Genomic DNA, 18,340 nt, shown 5'->3' on the forward strand with positions numbered 1-18,340 from the left:
ATTATGTAGCACTCGACGTTCTCTATACTATAACAAACTTTAGATTTTTTATGTGTTCTTTCTACTTTCCAAGTAATCACTGAAGTGTGTGAACAAACAGCAGAGGCATCATGTGCAACATTGTGTTCAGGTTATTGTTGTATTTATGGCAATGAGGTGCTGATTTGTTGCATGCTGTGCACACTATGAAGCCCTTCAAGACAAACTACTGATTTTGGGCTAAGTAAACAAATCTGATTTGACAACATAATGTAATTTCAGCAACAACTGCACATCTAGCACTCATTATGCTGGATAGCCCATTTCATCAAATTTATTTGCCTAAAATGGTTTTAAAATATGGTTTTATTAAAAAAAAGTAAATGGAATGGAAACAGATTTTTCTTTTTTAATTTGTCATATTGAATCCCATTTTTTGCCACTAACCTGATTGACAGGCTCGTTGAAGTTTGTGATGAGACCAGCACGTAATGACGTCTTCTCTTCCTCTGATAACGCACTGTGAACAAACCGACAAAAAAGATGTTCAGAGGAAGTAAGGACTGAAGGAAAGACGAAAGCGAGAAGAGAGACAGAGACAAGATTTGAACTTAATACAGACAAACTAACACATACACAGAACACACTAAAACTTTGCCAAAACTTCTGCAGAGTTAGCGCAGTTTCTGCATGTGTGCACCTCATGGAGCTGCTTTATTGAATAACACAAAGAGAGATGGCGAGAGATAAGAACGTGACAAACAGAAATGTGGGGATGCAAGAAGATACGTGCACATTTTTTACAAAAAAAAAACCAGGGCCAAAATTTAAACCCAGGACCTTCTTGCTGAAGGCGAGAGAGTTAACCGCTGATCCACCATGTCGATTTATGACAACAGGGTGCCAGCTGCCCTGGCACTGCTGAATGCAGCTCACATCCTCAGTGACTCCTTACAGTGCCATTTCAAATTCCAGACCACAAACTTTAATATGGTGAAGATATGAATATGATATCAATCTGCCAAGTTGTTACTGGATCAATTAAATCCCTCTGTAACATGCTATAATGCAGGACCTGCCAGCTGGCTGATTTAATTAGTAAGCTTAGGATAAACCCCCTGCTCTTCTCCAGCTCACATCTTGTAGTCTGCAACATGAGTTTTTACAAACAGAGCAGGGGGTATGTGCAAAATAGCAACAGTGTGAATCTGTACATAAAAACAATGTTTCACAAAATTTATAATTTATACTGTCTATTTCAACAGCTGCTGAAGCCAAACATGGGTGAGTGTTTGATGTGAAGAAGAGTGAGGAATGAATCACGCTGTAACCTTGGGCAAGGAGAGAGGAGATATGGGTGGAAAACAAATTACCAGGGGGGAGAGTGTGAATTAGTGAAATAAGATTTACTGCACACATACATTTTGGGAATGGCAGAGTGAGGCAAGCTGTAAAGAAATATGGGGTGAAAGATTAAAAGATATATTAACATAAGCAAGTGTGTGCTTGAGCCTTGCTCTGTGTTTGTTAGAACAAGGGGCTAAAGAATCTGAAGGGACCAGCTAGTTGTGTTGATGCCTTTAAACATTTTTTATTAGAATGTTTTATGGTCATTTGGTTTATTTAACAATTTGTGTTCATGTATTACAATATTTTACTTCCTCTTGCCTCTTTTATTTGTTACTGTTTTTTAATCTATTTTACTGTGCTTTTCTGTTGGTTTTTAATCTGTTTTTAAATACTTCAGTGTTTTTTATTAGGATATTTCTATCTCTCATGTGCATTAGTTTCACTGTTTACATTTGTACTGCTTTAGTAAAGGCTTGTTTGAGAGGTGCTAAACAAACAAAAATTTAGTGACTGGCTGGTACCGTTGTTCATACGTGGATTATTATTAATATAAATTCCATCCTCATAACTCAGGCATTATGGACAAAGGGCAGCACTGGGATGTCATTAATAAAAAGGAATGAGAGGTTTTTTTTTTCCAAGTTATGAAAAAGCAGTTGACCTTTTTTCACAGCAGACCTTTGGACTCGTCACAGCAGGAAAAGTGCAAGTAGAACTAATAACATTAATGATGGCTTCATTACACTCAAGTGATCCAGTAAGCCATGCCAGTGGTATGCTGGCATATATTCTTTTTTTTCCAGTTATGCAAGTGCTTTTTCAGCTGTCATATCAAAAGTTCTATTTAGTCAGTATCACCTACTAGTCTTCAACTGTTTTCTCCCTGTTTTACAATTAAAAACCCTTTAAAAATAATTGAAAGACCAAAGTGAAGGGCTTGCTGTTTGAGCCCTCGCATTTTCCAGCACTGTTGCATAAATTACTAAAGCATCTGCACAAGGTATATCTTAAAGTCCAGCTTACAGTCCAGCTGAAATCACATTTAGTCATTTCTTTTAATAGACAAATACAAAAAAAAAAAAAAACAAATGTTAATGGTGTTTTAAATATTTAAAAGAAGTAAAAACATCTTTAGGGAAATATCAGAAATGCTCCTTTTCATCTGAGCCACTGTCTCAGCCATGTCAGTGTCTGTGTTTGATTGACAGCAGCTGTCAGACTGCCATAATGTTGATGTGACAAGCATTGGAAGCAAGAGACAAAGTAAACAAACTTGCACTGTAGCCTACATGACATGGACATGGGTGTTTGTCAGTGGTTATGAAGAGTGAGGACCACATCAGAAACTAACCAGACTAAAGTGACTTTAGTAGGTATCTTTATGTGGTGTTTAATGTGCTGCAGCAGAGCAGCTAATTAGCTACCTAACAGATATTAGCAGTGCATTTTTCCCCACTGAATGTTTGTTTGGTCACTTGTTCAACAAGCTAAGGTGCAGGACAAGACAAGTGTTCATGTTTGCATATAAGAGGGAAACTTTAGTAGGAAAGTTAATGTGGGGTGTTGTTCAATGTCTGCATCTCTCGTGTTGTTACTGCTTTATGCAAAGATTTGATTAGATGTAGGGATCCTGCAGCGATTGGCTGTTGGGATCCTTTCAATAATGTTGTCAGTCACTTATAGTAACAATCTGAGCTTATCAGTCGAAAAAACAAACAGTTTTAGTGGACGCAATCTGAGCTGCCCCAGAGGATTACACTGCAGCCATTTCGCGGTTGCCAGGTTTACACTTCTTGATCAATAGTGGACAGACTGCAAAGATTTTTATCCCTATCAATCATTCACACTCAAACACACAGGAAAATAAGGCCCAGGTCCAAAACTCCTGAAGTTATCCTTTAAGATCACTGTAAATCAGTTTAAGTATCACTGTAAACTGAGCATCTTTGGGTTTTGGATCGTTGGTCAAACTAAAAAAAGACCTATGAGGCTGTCATCTTGGACTCTTAGAAACTGGGATGGATATTTCTCTCTATTTTCAGACACTATATAAACTAATCAATTATTCAAGAAAAGATTGATTGATAACGAAAGTAATCATTACTGTAAATCACCATAATTACAGAGTAAAAATGCCATGTAATGCTGCCCATGTTTTGTATAGTAACATCACATTCATTGTGCTGTCCCATGCAGTATCCAACTCGTAGATTAATGGCAGTGGTCCAAAGTTAATCACATAAATAACCCAAGAACAAAAACCCTTTGCACAGCACTCTAGCAAATGAAATTCAGTTTACTGAACTACTGACAAGAGTAAAACAACTTTGGTAATAGGAGAAAACTTTAGAAAGAAAGAAGAAAATAGATATAAAATATCTATAGATATAATCTGAAGAACCCAAAGAATGGCCACAGAGTGCTGAGGCAGAATTGATTACCTCCAGCCAGCCACTGTCCTGCAAATTTAAGAGCAAGTGTTCAGTTCAAATCTAACAAAAGCCAACTAGTCAGGTGCCCAAAGACAGATCGTAGGCTTCGAATACTCAAAGCCGATCTATACCAGACAAAGGAGGCACAAAAGAATAAACTATAAAATCAGAGCACAATGATATGAATAATCAGGATGGACGGTAAAAAAAGAGAAAAAGAAAAGCTGTGAAAAGTGGTAGAGACAGAACTGCAGACGCATGATATAACTGGTAAAAGAAAAGACAATGGAAAAATGAACACAATGAGGAATGGAGACAAAACAGCAAAATGCAACTACAAATCTGTGACAAAAAAAAGATCTGAAAAGAATGACTAAAGCCACAAAAAGAGGCAGAGAGATTAAGACTGATGAATAGAGACAGAGGAAGAGTGAATGAGAAAAAGAATGAGAGAATAAAGACAAGCAAGCGAGGAGAGAAGAAGAAAACGCCTAACAAGGAAAAGTGATAGAAAAGGCAAGCAGAAATAGGGAGAAAGAGAGACAAGCAGGCACTTACTGAGGCGCTACTCTCCTCCAGTATCTGTCAATGCCATTTTTGAAGTACAGCACAGCCAACCACCTGACGTTCACATCCAGCATGTGGTTATTGAAGATATTCTGTGAACAAAAATAATACATATATGGTTAGCTAACATTGTTTTGTTACCTCAAATGGGTAATACGAGACAATTTAAGGACTGACTCCATTTAATGATGTGTGACAGCTCAGGCTACCCCAGAAAAAAAGAGAAACTATAACCACACTAAAGAATAATGGCACAGACATGATGCCATCATGCCACACTTTAAGGGCCTACTCCATTAAAATACAAGGAACGCTGACGTTAAAGTTGTACACACTAATGTGGTTTTATTTCTTATAAGTGGAAAGATTTCTGAGCTGCAAAATGCTTCCATAACCCTAGAAAATCTGGCTGAGTACTGTCACACAGTGTTCTCAAAGTCATTCTCCTATTCACTGCAGAGGCAGGAGTTCCATAAAGAGTGGCACAGTAATATCAGAGATTGGAATCTTGGCTCTCATATTTTTAGGTTTAGGGGAAAACAAACTTCAGTTAAAAGGAAAAGGGCTTTAAGTTTTATTCTTGTGACAGTAAAAATATAAGACATCTCTCTGCTGTATCAAGGGAATTAAAGTCCATCAGCAGAGCAGCAGAGTGTAACTATTTACTTGAATATGCAAGTAAAAATCTGTCCACTGCCACTAAACTTTTATTAGATGCATCAGTGTGACTGGAATTTATCTGGCTGAAATTTAATTTACTGATACTGTCCCTCCTGTACCATCTCTGTAGTGAGGTACAGAGACATAATTCTCCTGAACTAAATGAGAAAGGGCACATTCTGCACCTTGGCTTAATTGCTTTGGACCATGGACCTGGATTGCTGGCAGCCACACAAAATGAAGCATAAACCTAATTTTGACAAGAACATTTTCTGAAATGTCAAAGCATCCCTGACTCCAGAGACAACACTAAACAAGGTGATCTATGACACGAGTTTGAGACAACTGCGCCCCCCCAAACATCCCTGTCAACACATTCTTAGTAACGACAAGAAATACTGATAGTGCAACACAAATTATTATTAATGGATTTTGTAACTCCTATTATTATTTCTTGTTTTTCTTCTATCGGAGAGAAAATCATGCACTACGTTGCCATGGAGACAGCGAGTTAACGGTGGGCTACAACTTGATACTTGTATTTTTAGCCTGTATTTGTTTATTTTGGCAAATTGGAACCGTTTAAAGTATGCCAATTTTGCTAACAGCAGCTCCTGTTTGCAATGTACCAATTAATGTACAGACAATGATCTCTGGATTAATTTAAGAGCAAATAAAACTTTAAAATATGATGATTCTCAGGAAAGTTCTGTGGTTATATTTTCTGCAATTTCTACAGGGATTTATGGAAGTTTATTGGGACATAATGATATCCTTGGCAAGTATACATCACACTGAATCTAAAATATGTGTATTATGTCTGTGATTTAATTGAGTTACAACTTTTGGAAAGAGTACAATTCTTTGGCATATGTTGATGCAATCGAGCACCAAGGGTTTTTAGTACCTTAATTCCCTCCATGAGCTATGTCCTACAGCAACTGCAGCAGCCAAAACTACTGAGCATGTCAACAAGCAAGCCAAACTATAATAACTCTTAGTTTGTTTTTCAGAACTCTGGCATGTGCCCGTCCCTTTCACCTCACACAGTATATTTACCTGCAGTAAAGATGTATAGGAGAACTCATATTCACCCGTTGTGTTTCTGTGTTAACAGATCAAATGGAATCTCTTCACTGATACATAACTTAGCCTACAAGTCACCTTTTAAAACACGCATAGCCTCATATAATATGTATTTTAAATTGTTGATACTGTGTAAAAATTATGTGAGTAGCCAGAAGTCTGACAAATGAAATGTTAGACAAGCTTTCATTGGGTTCGTGAAAATGTGTCTTCAAAGATCTCTTTTGACTTAAACAGGACCTCTCCTTTCCACAATGTATTCATGACAAAAATACAGAAAATAATACAGATCTTTGTGCCAAGCTAGGCAGAAAGCATCCTGGGCCAATTTCTCTACTGAATGCACAGAGATGAAACTGACATCCATTTTATCACTTAAACCCAGGTGAGATCTTAAAAAAACAAATTCCCTAATATGTCTGAGTACTCATTTATGGATCAAAATAAGGTTTGTGGTGAATACACACCAAAAGTAAAGCGCTGGTCAGGGCAGAGGAGATGACCGAACATGAAGCTCTGCTGAATTATTTTATTGTTCCGCTCGTTTTTCAACCACCCTTGGACTCCCACATTGAAAAAGACCAAGTGTGGTTAAAATAGCTGTGAATAAATTTTAATATAACTATTCAGTGCAGATTTGAGTACTCCTTCAACCCAAATCAGTCCTCGGTTGGCTACCCTACACTGCCTTCTTTCTCCCTGTGTCACTACCTCTCATAATCATGTGATTTGCAACTGTGATTACAGTTATTGTGTAAAACTGCCAGGACGAATAGTAATACATGAACAGAATATATAACCACTCAATCTGCTATTGTGATGCAAAACATCCCCATCCTTTTAATAACTAATCTAAGACAAAACACTCCACTATTGCAGTTTCAGTTCTGAGTTACCTGAAAGCTCAGAACTTACTTTTTTTTTTTATTACTTTATTGATCCCTCCTGGAGAAATTACTCTCTGCATTTTACCCACACCAAGTGAACGAAACACACAAGCACACAAGGGGGATGCGTAGTGAGGCACCCGGGGAGCTGGGGTGGATCGGTGCCTTGCTCAGGGGCACCACAGCCATGGTCGCAGAGGAGGCGCGTCTCCTTCACCACCACCTTATCCATTTTTTTGAGCTTGGTCGAGGGATCAAACCCACGACCCTCCGATCTCAGGCCAGTCCAAAGTCCAAAGCCACACTCTTAACTTGCTGCGCCACGGCTGCCCCACTTAAAAACTAAGGGGCATAAGAAATTAACACAAACCCAACAACACCCTGCTTTCTGCAAGATACACCACATTCATTAACATTTTGATTTATTAAAGGTTTAATAATTTTCACTGCAGCAGGATTATTCCAATAATTTGATATCATCCCTCACCAGAAGAACTGAGTAGAAGCCTGGCTGGGTCTCCCACTGTCGGAGCTGCTCTTCCGCAGGCTTCAGCACAGCTGTGTCCTGACTGGTAGCTTGGGTTAAGGCCTGCAGCACCACTGAACTGGCACTGTCCATATCCATAGCTGGATATATCTGCAGGAGAATATGAGAGAGGAATGGGTAGAGGAAGAAACAGGCAAAAGAAGAATTTCATTGCTCTTGCGAAAAGTTCTCCTTAAGTAAAAAAAAATAATCATAAAAAACTTTTAAATAGTTTCACCATAGAGGAAAAATAGAATAATAAAACATCAACTGAAAGCTGAGGGGGTCAAATTACATCTACAAAAAAAATGTAAGAACAAGGAATCTTCTTTTTTGCTTTGTCTGGCTTTATCCCTTTCTCCCCCATTTTATTACAGATCAAGCAGCACTGAAATCACTGTCAACCATTGTGAGAAAGACACAAATCCTTCTGAATAAAGAAAAGCACACCTGATAGAAACACTGGCAGTCATCTCTACCACACAAAGAGCTGTTCTATGTCCCAGATAGTATTCAAGCACCCCAGCTTCACAGGTCCAAAGGTGTTTTTCAGTTTCAAAGGCAGTACCTGAGTCAGTACCTCAGTTGCCCCTGTGCCTCAAAAAAAAAGGGGATTCTCAGATAGAATAATAAACAGCTGCCTAAGCAGACCTACTTTAGGATTATGAATCATTCATGAGGTCATATCTCAACATTTCCAGAGGTGTTTGTCAATAATAGGATAACTGATGAGAAAAAAATAACATGGTTGTTTAACCCCCCCACCCCACAAAAACTATTCTTCAGCTCTGAATAGATTCCCAATAGTTTCAGAGAATATCTCTGAGGAGCAAGAGATAAATAATTTAGAACTACAAAAACAAAATACATTATTTGGGTCTCTCAGTTAATTATGCCAAGAAACTATAGTCAGGAAGCACGTTTAGAAGCAGTTCATTCCACATACCAAAACACACCTTTCCACAAACCAGCCAGATTATCTTAGTCAACAATTAAGTCTATCAAGGAAAAAGACTGTCTGGAGAAACTGTCATCTGTGAGACCAGCAGATAGTGAGGTGAAAGTGAGCTATTACTGATATGTTTTACTAAGAATGCTGAAAACGTTGAGCAAGGCTGCCATCTACAGTCCAGAAACAAATATTCAGCACCATGATCCACTGTGTGCTTCTTTAACTGCATGTGAATTTCAGCCATATTCGCACAAGAATACAGCAGGAGTGCTTTGGCCGCACCTGTTGTCACACTGCAGAGACTGATCCATGAATTATTAATTCAGTAACAAATCTATTGGGAAGACTCTGTGAAGGTTTTTTCTGTTTTAATGGTGTGATTGTAGCAAGTGTAGAACCAGTAAACTCTTAATGAGATTAATGAAAAACATTTATGTCTCTGGCAGATTCACACAATTCTTTCTATGAGAAAGCCTCTAGAGGGATAATTTGCAATGTAACAAAACATGAGATAAAAAAATGTCGGCCTGCAAACGATAATATCCATCTAAACATCATATCTCACATGGATAGGAACTGATGCCAGTTTTAAGAAACCCGAATATGTTTGCCAGAGTACTTAGAAGCCAAGATACTGTGGCATGTAAAGGCCTACTCCAAGTTTCTGAAACATGAATGCCATGTGTGCAGATGCATAAACAATAAAACTGGAGTTACATATAAATCTGATTGAGAGAGGTATAAGTGTGGCAGAGACCAGACAGCCAGACCAAACTAGGCTTATTCTCAACCACTGAGTTAAGAAATGACAAAAAGAAGTTTAATGTGGAGGAGTCAAAGACATGCCTGTTATGTCACATGATCAGAACCCTGATTCTATCTATATCTAGCTTTGTTCCTGAGCAAAAGATTTCACTGGCAGATATAACAAAAACCTGGATAGGCATCACATAGGAGTCTGTCTTCCTTCTGCCTTATCGTGCTTTGTTTCTTTCTATTCCCACTTAGTTCTGTTGATTTTTTATATCACATTGACAAGTATTAAAGTGTTTCTACCTTGTAGTATAAACTTTGTAATAGCTCTGTAATAGCAGCAGTCGCTATTAATTTCATAAAAACAAATTGAGATTATTATGGCACAAAGGTTTGGGTGGAATTTAGACAGGCTTTCTCATTCCCCAGCATGTGCAGAACATCAAATGCATGTTTAAGAGGTCAGATACACTTGCAAAATTCCACAAAATAAACTATAGGGCATTGCATTTTTTTTTACTCAAAGCAACTCTCCTAACACAGATTCTGCAGAACAGCTTTGTATATCTCCATTCTCAGCTCGGCACTTAAATACGGTCAGTTATTACTGGTGCTGCTTCTTTAGCTGTCCAGTAGATCTGGAACATCATAGGCCTCTTACACTGCAGACATTTTGACTTGTCATGGTAGGAGAAGTACACGTGTTTCTAATAACATAAACAATGATTCCGTTCTGTTGAAGTGCCCCAGTAAGACTTGACAGTGAGCCAGCATGCACAGTGCCAGCACCCTGAAAACAGAGCAGCTAAACAGAATCCAGCCAACGTCACTTTCAGTATTTACACCTATGCTGCTTTACTATTATGACATATACGATGTCCTCTGTGAAAAAGGCCTGTTCACTATTTTAGTTTAGACTGTGTTGTGTAATGTCAAGCGCAACATGTCGCATCTGAGCACCTCTCACTCCCCTTTTATACCGTACTTCGATCAGGCGAGAAATGTATACACTCACCACGTGCTAAAAATTCACAAGACGATACTTGATTGTTGACGGTCTGTTGTGACAGTGTGCGAATATGCAACCTGTGTGATAGGTAGCTTGCTAACATACGGGGTAACACGGACAATTTTGTGTTATGGTTGTGTCTTAGCTACACCTGAACGAACCTGTCAAGTCAACGTTGCGTGCTGGGGGTCTCACCCGACGTTAGCCAGCCCATGTCTTGTGTTTTGCAAACGCCATGGCCTTTGCTGCTAACACAAGCTAGTTGTCATATTCTGGGTGAACAAGTAAGCTAGCGGCAGCATAACTTTATCATATAACGGACGCGAAACGCCGATAGCGTTAGCTGCACCAACTAAAACGTTATCTGCGATAGGGCTTACAGATTTGACTAAAGCTAAGTTATGCCTGGCCCCTATAACATTATACACCTGGCTGCGTTATTGGGTGTCTATCACAGGACAGAAATTGTGTTATAATGACTTTAATATCGTGACAATATCACATCTACTAAGTAACCTGTCCATGAAGCAGGTTAGTTTGCTTCTGAAGTGCACATAGCCAAAACAAACTTAATGGTAAGGGGTCAGAGTAAGGCAGCAACAGCACCGTTATTCTTAAGACCATTTAGATTCACAATTCAGTTTCGTTAGCTCTGAAGAATTCGCAGTATCGTTTTAGTGGCCCCCTCTGCGTGTCATCTGTTACTAAAATACGACAACCGCCCATTCACTAATGGAAATGGGCGAGTTCACAAATCGTACAAAGCCAAAACACCAAAGCTAACTTTTGACTAGCTAGCAAGCTAAACTTAACAAACGCGAAACCAAGGGCCGACAACGTCACTGATGTCAAAGAACGCCTTTCTTCTGGTAATCAAGCAAAAGACAAATGTGAAACTGGACTTACCTAAAAGGCTGACGGCACAAAAGCAGAATCTATACTTGTAACAGTGATTGCTAAAGCACTGCCAGTGGTAATGTAATGAGAGTTGGAAACACGCTTGGAGGAATGGCGCGAGCAACACGACAGGCGCGCCCTGATGACGTAGTCTACGTATCGCGCAGCCGCAGATTAACGTGAAACAAGGGGCGCTACTGAGAGCTGATTAAAAAGAAGTTACAGGTTTTTTATACGGTCTATGGTTTCAGGGCATAACTTTATCTTCAACAAGAAATGCATGCGCTAGACTTTACCTTTCGGAAAGGAAGAAATTATAAACTGTCTCAATGCGTTCTTTAAGCTATCAGGGCTCAGTCACTACATTAAAAAAAAATCTGTCAAATTTTTAACCCTTCATTTCAGTTGTTAAAAATATCCCATCGCAATTAGGTCGGTAGTTTTACCTAATGCCTTAGAGTGAATGGGAATGATTGAAAATGGGATGCAGTGATTCGTGATTTAAAACGAATGTGGGGCAGAGGCATAAAGTGGCATAAAGCTATACGCGGTAAGTGTATAGATGCCGTGCAGACTACAATTTAAACGAGCAAGTTTTGATCGTCTAATCGTTTGTGTAGAGAATGAGATCTAGATCTAATAAAATGTAAATTAGTTACATTTACATTTTACCAGACTACATTTTGTACTAAGCATTCAGCCAGATACTGAAATTCCTAATTATTTCTAAGAAATCATGTTTCACATGGAACCTCATGAGCTAAAAAGCTTCATGATTGGATCTAAAATCTGTGTGTGTGTTTGCATGCAAGTCAGAGGTAGAGTGAGTCTGTTGTTCTTGAAATGGGAGTGTCCTCTGGCAGGGTAAATCCCTCTTTCTGTCACTCTTTACTTTTAGTGAATCACTGAACTAAAAACCTTCTCTCAGAGCAGACACAAGCCCGGAGAGGTTTAAAGCCAAACTTTATTGTGCCTAACAAGCATGGATTCAGTGGAACTGTTTTTCATTTCACTTGGTGCTGCAGTTGTTGTCTACTATGGAGTGAAACTGCTGCTTTTCAGTAGGATGCTTTTTCCGAAACTGTGGTTTCCACTGTCAAAGACATTTTTCACCTCTATGGGAGAGTGGGCAGGTGAGCTTTTTGTGCATGCCAGTGCACATGTGTGTGCTGTATGGCAGACCTGTAGCAGGCCAAACTGAAAATGAATGCTGAGACTTTGGTTTGAGATTTTAGCCACCTTAATAACTAAAGTTTTTTGTGATAAAACACTGTAACTATGACGTCATAGAAGTACATTAATGTCTATGATATATATATGAAAGTACACGTGTCGGAATATGCCTGTACATGAAAGAGTCACTGGCACTCATGAAAAACTACATGAAAAAATATTAGCTTGCTGTAATGAGTTCACTGTCGGATCGCAAGAAACAAAACAGTAAATGAAAGAGTTTCTAGTTCTAGACTTGTTCAGACGTTGCACCATTACACAAGATCACTCTTGTGCAATGTTTGAACTTATAGAGGCAAGTTTTGACTTTCCTTTAGAAAGAAATCAAACCAGTGGAGCAGCTGCTTACATTTGATGTCAAGGTTTTTCTTTAATATAACAGAGCATTATTCTGAGTTTATCTGCAAAATGTTATTAATGTCCACTGTGTTTATGGTTGAATTGTATTAATTGTATGACTAGGGTGTCAAACTAGTGGCAAAGACACTTAGAGCACAATATTGATGACAACACAAACTGCCCTGCTTTCCTTGAACATTTTACAATACAGTGCCATCAGTGTAACAGGGGATTAAGGATGATAAGATGGTGCAGGAGATCTGATCTGTAACCTTCCGATAAATTTGAAAATAGCCCCAGTGTGTTTCAACCTTAGTACAACTGTCAGCTCTTGCTTGCCCCTTAGACCGTTTCCCAGTAATTACCACGAAACATTCCTCTGCAGGTCCCAGAGCCGTCTCATCAACTTACGGGATTTCCTTTGGCATCTTATAAAGAGGTTATTCAGTCTCCCACAGTGCAAAAAGAAGCCTCGTAAAAACACAGAATACTGGGCAGATCTATCTTTTCTTTCCAAAGTCCATTCCAGCACAGAAAAAAAGCAGCCATCAGAACAGTATGTTCTGGGCTGCAGAAACCCGTCCCTCTGCACTCATTTCTGTCCTGACTATTTGAAACAACATTTGCATGAGTTTGTGTCTCCTTCACACTTGTTTCCTTTCAGTTTCAAGTGTGTCAGTGCCTTTGGTTGAATGGCATGTGTATTTGAGAACAGGACATAGGTGCTTGTGTCAGGAAAATTAATTTAGACATGGTATTCATAATGATTTTTAATCAATATATTATTCTTAAGATCCACAGATTACTACAGCTGGAATATTTACTTCAAGTAAATATTTCAAGGTAGAAATTGCTGTAATTATGATTTTATTAATACATATACTTATCAGTACTGATAGTGCTTATCAATAATGATACTTAATGATAATGATAATTCTGTAAAACATATTTTGAATGCAGCAATAGCCCCAGCCATTTACTTTGTTTTACTTGTGAAGTGAGGTAGTAACCATTGAACCAGATTAAAGGTGTCCAATGGCCCAAATGTTTCTCTCCTCAGCGACGTCTTCCAGCTTTTCCTCGGGGACAGTGAGATATGTAATCCTTCCATTGTGTTATGGGTGTGCAAGGAGATCTCTTCCCACATTCACATGCCCCCCACACCCTTTTTCAAGTTTCTTTTAAAGTCAGTCAGACAGAAACATTCAAACCTCAGTTTTTAACTAGTCGACGGGGTTGATGTTAGTTAACTAATTAGCATCATTTCCTCTGCCACCTTTAGATTTCAAATCTAGACATGTATTTTAGAGGTGTGGAATCTCGTGAAACTTAATGTCGCGAAAGTGAGGAGAGGGCAGTGTGCCCAGAGCTGATGATTGTCTTATAGAGAACCATATCATGTTTCAGGCTTTCAGAGAAAAAAACAATGAAGGAAGCAAAAATATCCTGTTGTTTTGCTCTTATGAATTCAGTACACAGCAAAACTTGAATAAAGTTCTCACATATCGAGAATTGATTTCATAATTCTCGATATGTGAGAATTTTATAAAAGTTTCGGCGCATAGAGCTTTGTCAACTGATGCTGTTTTTATTACTCTCAGAAACAAAGGAGTACTCACTCATTTGTTTGGAGCATTCAGTTTGTGCATTCAGCTGAACACGTGAAAATGGGCCAAAAGTGCTTGCATCAATTCAGTTATTAGGCAGTCTCACAACATCCGCTGTCTAACTCCCTTGTCGACAGCAGTTTAGGTCAATGCATCCCATCCCACTCAAAGTCCTCTTGGCTTTCCTTGAATCTTAAATTTCCAACATGGACCAAGCCCAGTTAAATATGGACTCCTGACACTCCATGTCTGAAAATAGTGAAAGAATAAGAGCCTGTGACCTTTGTAATCAGGGTTGGGAGGAGACGGGAAAGTAGTGAGCACACAGAAACAAGAAGTTCCCATTTGTTCTCAGCAAGTTCTTTATCAGAAGTGGGGAACACATTGTATTAGTACAGTCTGTTAGGACAGGATGGGTTGGGTATAGTGTAAACAAATACAAACACGATTGTCTTCCTCTGTCCAGCAGCGCAGGAAGGGAGATTAGGTTGTGCAGCTCTGATTCACAGTGCCCCTAGTGTTTACTACAAGAAACTACAAGATAAAATGAGAAGTGCTGGAATTCATTCATAACACTGATCCCTGCATCCCTGTTTCAGTGGTGACTGGTGCTTCAGAAGGCATAGGAAGAGCATACACATTTGCAGTAAGTGATTGTTTAAATACAGTAGCACAGCTTGTGTTTGCATGTATGAAAACTATTTCTCTACTTAAAACTGAAGTATGGAACACCCTAAGTGAATGCATTTTGAAATGTGAAACACCTGCTACATATGATAACATTTTATGTGTAATCAAGTCTTTAAATCCATTATAATTTTCAAACACGTGCAACAAAGATTCCATCTGAAGTTCTTTCCTGTCCAACTCCAATATTTGCAAATTTTTGTCTTTGGCAACTTGTTCATTTTCATTTCTCCTCCTGTCTCTTAGCTGGCTGAGCAAGGAATGAGTGTGGTCATCATGAGTAGAACCAAAGCAACGCTGGACCAGGTAGCCAAGGAAATAGGTAAAAATCTACATTTACCTGTTTCATTGTATCTGATATTTAAAAGTGGATCAGATCTACATATGTGCTGTTTGTTATCTGTAAGAGTACAGAATGTGCAAGATATTTCTGAACCCACTATTTCATTCTTCACAGGTGATAAGACAGGACAGAGGGTGAAAGTGATAGTAACAGACTTCACAAAGGAAAATGTCTTCAGTGAAATTGAGGATCAACTTAAGGATCTCAACATCGGGGTTTTAGGTTGCACTTTTTTGTTTTCTTCCATGTAATGTTTAAAACATTAATTGCCTCCTCACACATCATATGCAAGAAAACAGTCATCATTTAGGATAGTAATAGCTGCTGATTTCCGCATAAAATTGGATCTTCTTTTTTCTTTACCACAGTCAATAATGTAGGCATACTGCCCAGCTACATCCCCTGCAAATTCCTTGAGTCTGCAGAGCTGGATCAGGTCAGTGGTGCCTCAGCAGTTATACTTTAAGGTGACTTGTGGACTTTTCTTGTAAACAAAAAGTTATGTAACATACATTCAGTGTTACTCTGCAAAATGTATTGTGTGTGTGCTTGTGCTCTAACAAGTGTGTTGAATGCATTTCCTTCCCCTTAAAAGACTTGCAAAGACCATTTTTTCAGTATTTTAAATCCAGCATTGCATGCAGGATTTGGCTTGTTTCTGCCACCTGCATCAGTGGAATAGTGTGAAACCACTGGCAGGAATATATATTACGTCACCCATATGTATAATAAGATCAAATCTAATTTATGTACAGAGCTCATTTAAAACAACCAGAGTTTATCAGGGTGCTGTACAGTAAAATAACATAGAAATAAATACAATAGCTTGACATGATAAGAGCCCAAAAAGAAACAAAACCAGAAGAGATGTGCACATACATGCACGTCCTCATTTTTCATAACCACTTAGCTACAGATTGTTTCTATTTGCACTGTTTGCATTGTAATGTATTTTGCATTACCAGTAAATACATGTAAGCAGTAGTAAGTTTCACATCAGATCTCCTCACCCAACCATTTATCCTCAGAGGGTCTCACAGTCCTCTCTTCCTTAAGTGTATCCAACACCTCGCATTTTCTGTCCCTTTAGTATCAATTAGCATAGCTTACTTGGGACCTATTTTTATTTGTTCTTTCAGACAATTACAAAGGTGATAAACTGCAATGTGAAAACTATGGTCAAGGTAAGAGTTTGTCTTTTGTACATCATAAAGTCTGAGTCACAGGTGAGGTTCAAAAGCTCTTGACTGGGAACAAAACAAAGAATCCAGTACACTGTTTATCCTTTATACACAATGTTTCAGTCCTCAGACCTTCATCAGGCCATGTTCATGTAGATAATAGTTCATGGAGTCTGATGAAGGTCTGAGAACCGAAATGTTTTTAATAGTACAAGTACAAGTGATGGACAGTGTGCAGGATTCTCTGTTTTCTTCCCAAACAAATGAACTTTGACAACCCTCTTAACATATTTTCTTTTTTCACCAGATGTGCAAAATAATCCTTCCAGGCATGGAGAACAGGTTTTTTACCCATGTTTTCTTCATTAGATGTAATAAGTAATACCATAAAAACATACAATGCTGAATGAACATTGAGTTTCTGGATACCAATGTAAGTCCAGAATTGTTTTTTATTTTTGCCTCTACAAGGGGAAAAGGTGTTATTGTGAATATTTCATCTGGAGTTGCCTCTATTCCATTCCCCCTGTACACCCTATATGCTGCATCTAAGGTAAGTACGGCATCACCATTACACCTGTAGTCTTCCTAAATCATGTTGTATAATCACTCATGCTCTAATGTAAGTTCTTGTAGGTGTTTGTGGAAAGATTTTCTCAAGGTCTTCAAGCTGAATACAAAGATAAAGGGATTATTATACAGGTATTATACCATCATTTGCTTCTTATTGAGACTCAGCCTGAGGGTCTTTATATCAAAGAAAGAGGGAACAACTTGTTATTTAAACTTTAAAGTGATTTTTTTCCTCATATCTTGAAAATCTTGTCACGACTTTCTTTTACTCATTATTCTTTGTTTTCTCAGGCAGTAGCTCCATTTGGGGTCTCCACTCGGATGGCATCTTACCAAAAAACCAACATAGTGACTCTGTCACCAGAAGACTTTGTAAAAAGCTCCCTGCAGTACCTCAAAGCTGGAGACAAAACAAATGGCAGTGTCTATCACATAATCATGGTAAGGCTTACTTACAAACATCTGATAATGCCTAATCCTGCCTACTAACATGGCAGGAGACTGATTTGTCCTTGTGATCATGGATGTGTCTGTATGGATGTGGACACACAGGGCTGGTTACTGCAGTCTATGCCTCTCAAAGTTCTCTATGCGGAGTCTGTGCTTAACAACCTACAAGACTATGTCAAGAAGATAGCAGCGCAGAAGGCATCTCTCTCTGCATCAAGTGCAACTCTTCAAAATGGTAGAAATAAATAAACAGGAGGACAAAGCCAAAGTTTGGCTCAAAATTTCCCTCATTGTAAACAGAATTATAATAATCGGACTAGTGTTGACGAATCTATCTTTTCTGTTTCTCATTTAAACATAGTGATGAACGGTGTAACTTGTGAAAGTATGATCATCAGGTAATGTAGGATGAAACAGTATTTTATGTATGCAGCTTTTGGGCAAACCAGCTTCAGGAAAGCACACTTATGAATGATTTTCAGTGTTTAATATTTTGAAAGATCACTAAGTCTGTTTATTGTGAAACTTAAATTTATTACCCGTCAGAGACATCAAGCCTTCAAAAGGGCAGAGTTCCACAACATGTGAAAGTTTCCCGCAGAGTTAACATTAATGACCTCTTATTTTAATGTGTTGCTTCTTCACCCCTGTGTGTACTTTACATTGTACCCTGCATGCATTTCATTTAATGTATTTCAATGTAAATGTCACATTCTGTAGGAAATATGAGTTATACTGTACTTGTAGTTGCTGATGAATTGATGGTGAATGCTGATTTGACTTTTTTTCATGTTTAGACAGGAATGTTAATGAAATAAACTATATAATG

General features: G+C 38.4%; 2 protein-coding genes across 3 annotated transcripts in view; one reads left to right on the forward strand and one right to left on the reverse strand.

Annotated features, from left to right (window-relative positions):
* Window positions 1–11,217, reverse strand: part of ipo11 (importin 11) — a 106,651-nt gene extending 95,434 nt beyond the window's left edge. The window contains exons 1-4 of the mRNA XM_041042934.1: window positions 11,108–11,217; window positions 7,449–7,598; window positions 4,320–4,420; window positions 427–499 (exon numbers count right to left, since the gene is read on the reverse strand). Coding sequence (XP_040898868.1) covers window positions 427–499; window positions 4,320–4,420; window positions 7,449–7,586 — 312 coding nt within the window. The 5' untranslated portion in view covers window positions 7,587–7,598; window positions 11,108–11,217. The remainder of the gene's footprint in view (window positions 1–426; window positions 500–4,319; window positions 4,421–7,448; window positions 7,599–11,107) is intronic.
* Window positions 11,218–12,015: 798 nt separating this feature from the next.
* On the forward strand, window positions 12,016–18,340 carry hsd17b3 (hydroxysteroid (17-beta) dehydrogenase 3). Of its 2 annotated transcripts, XM_041043045.1 has the most exons (11): window positions 12,016–12,231; window positions 14,877–14,923; window positions 15,211–15,286; window positions 15,422–15,529; window positions 15,676–15,743; window positions 16,447–16,491; window positions 16,796–16,830; window positions 16,960–17,041; window positions 17,125–17,190; window positions 17,353–17,502; window positions 17,614–18,340. In XM_041043045.1, exons 1-11 carry the CDS (start codon window positions 12,081–12,083, stop codon window positions 17,758–17,760), a joined length of 975 nt encoding a protein of 324 aa, XP_040898979.1. In that variant the 5' UTR covers window positions 12,016–12,080; the 3' UTR covers window positions 17,761–18,340. The 2 variants fall into 2 exon arrangements, with proteins under 2 accessions (XP_040898979.1, XP_040898980.1); XM_041043046.1 differs by lacking the exon at window positions 15,422–15,529.

The sequence above is a fragment of the Toxotes jaculatrix genome, chromosome 7 (assembly GCF_017976425.1).
Source record: "Toxotes jaculatrix isolate fToxJac2 chromosome 7, fToxJac2.pri, whole genome shotgun sequence".
Lineage (NCBI taxonomy): Eukaryota > Metazoa > Chordata > Actinopteri > Toxotidae > Toxotes > Toxotes jaculatrix.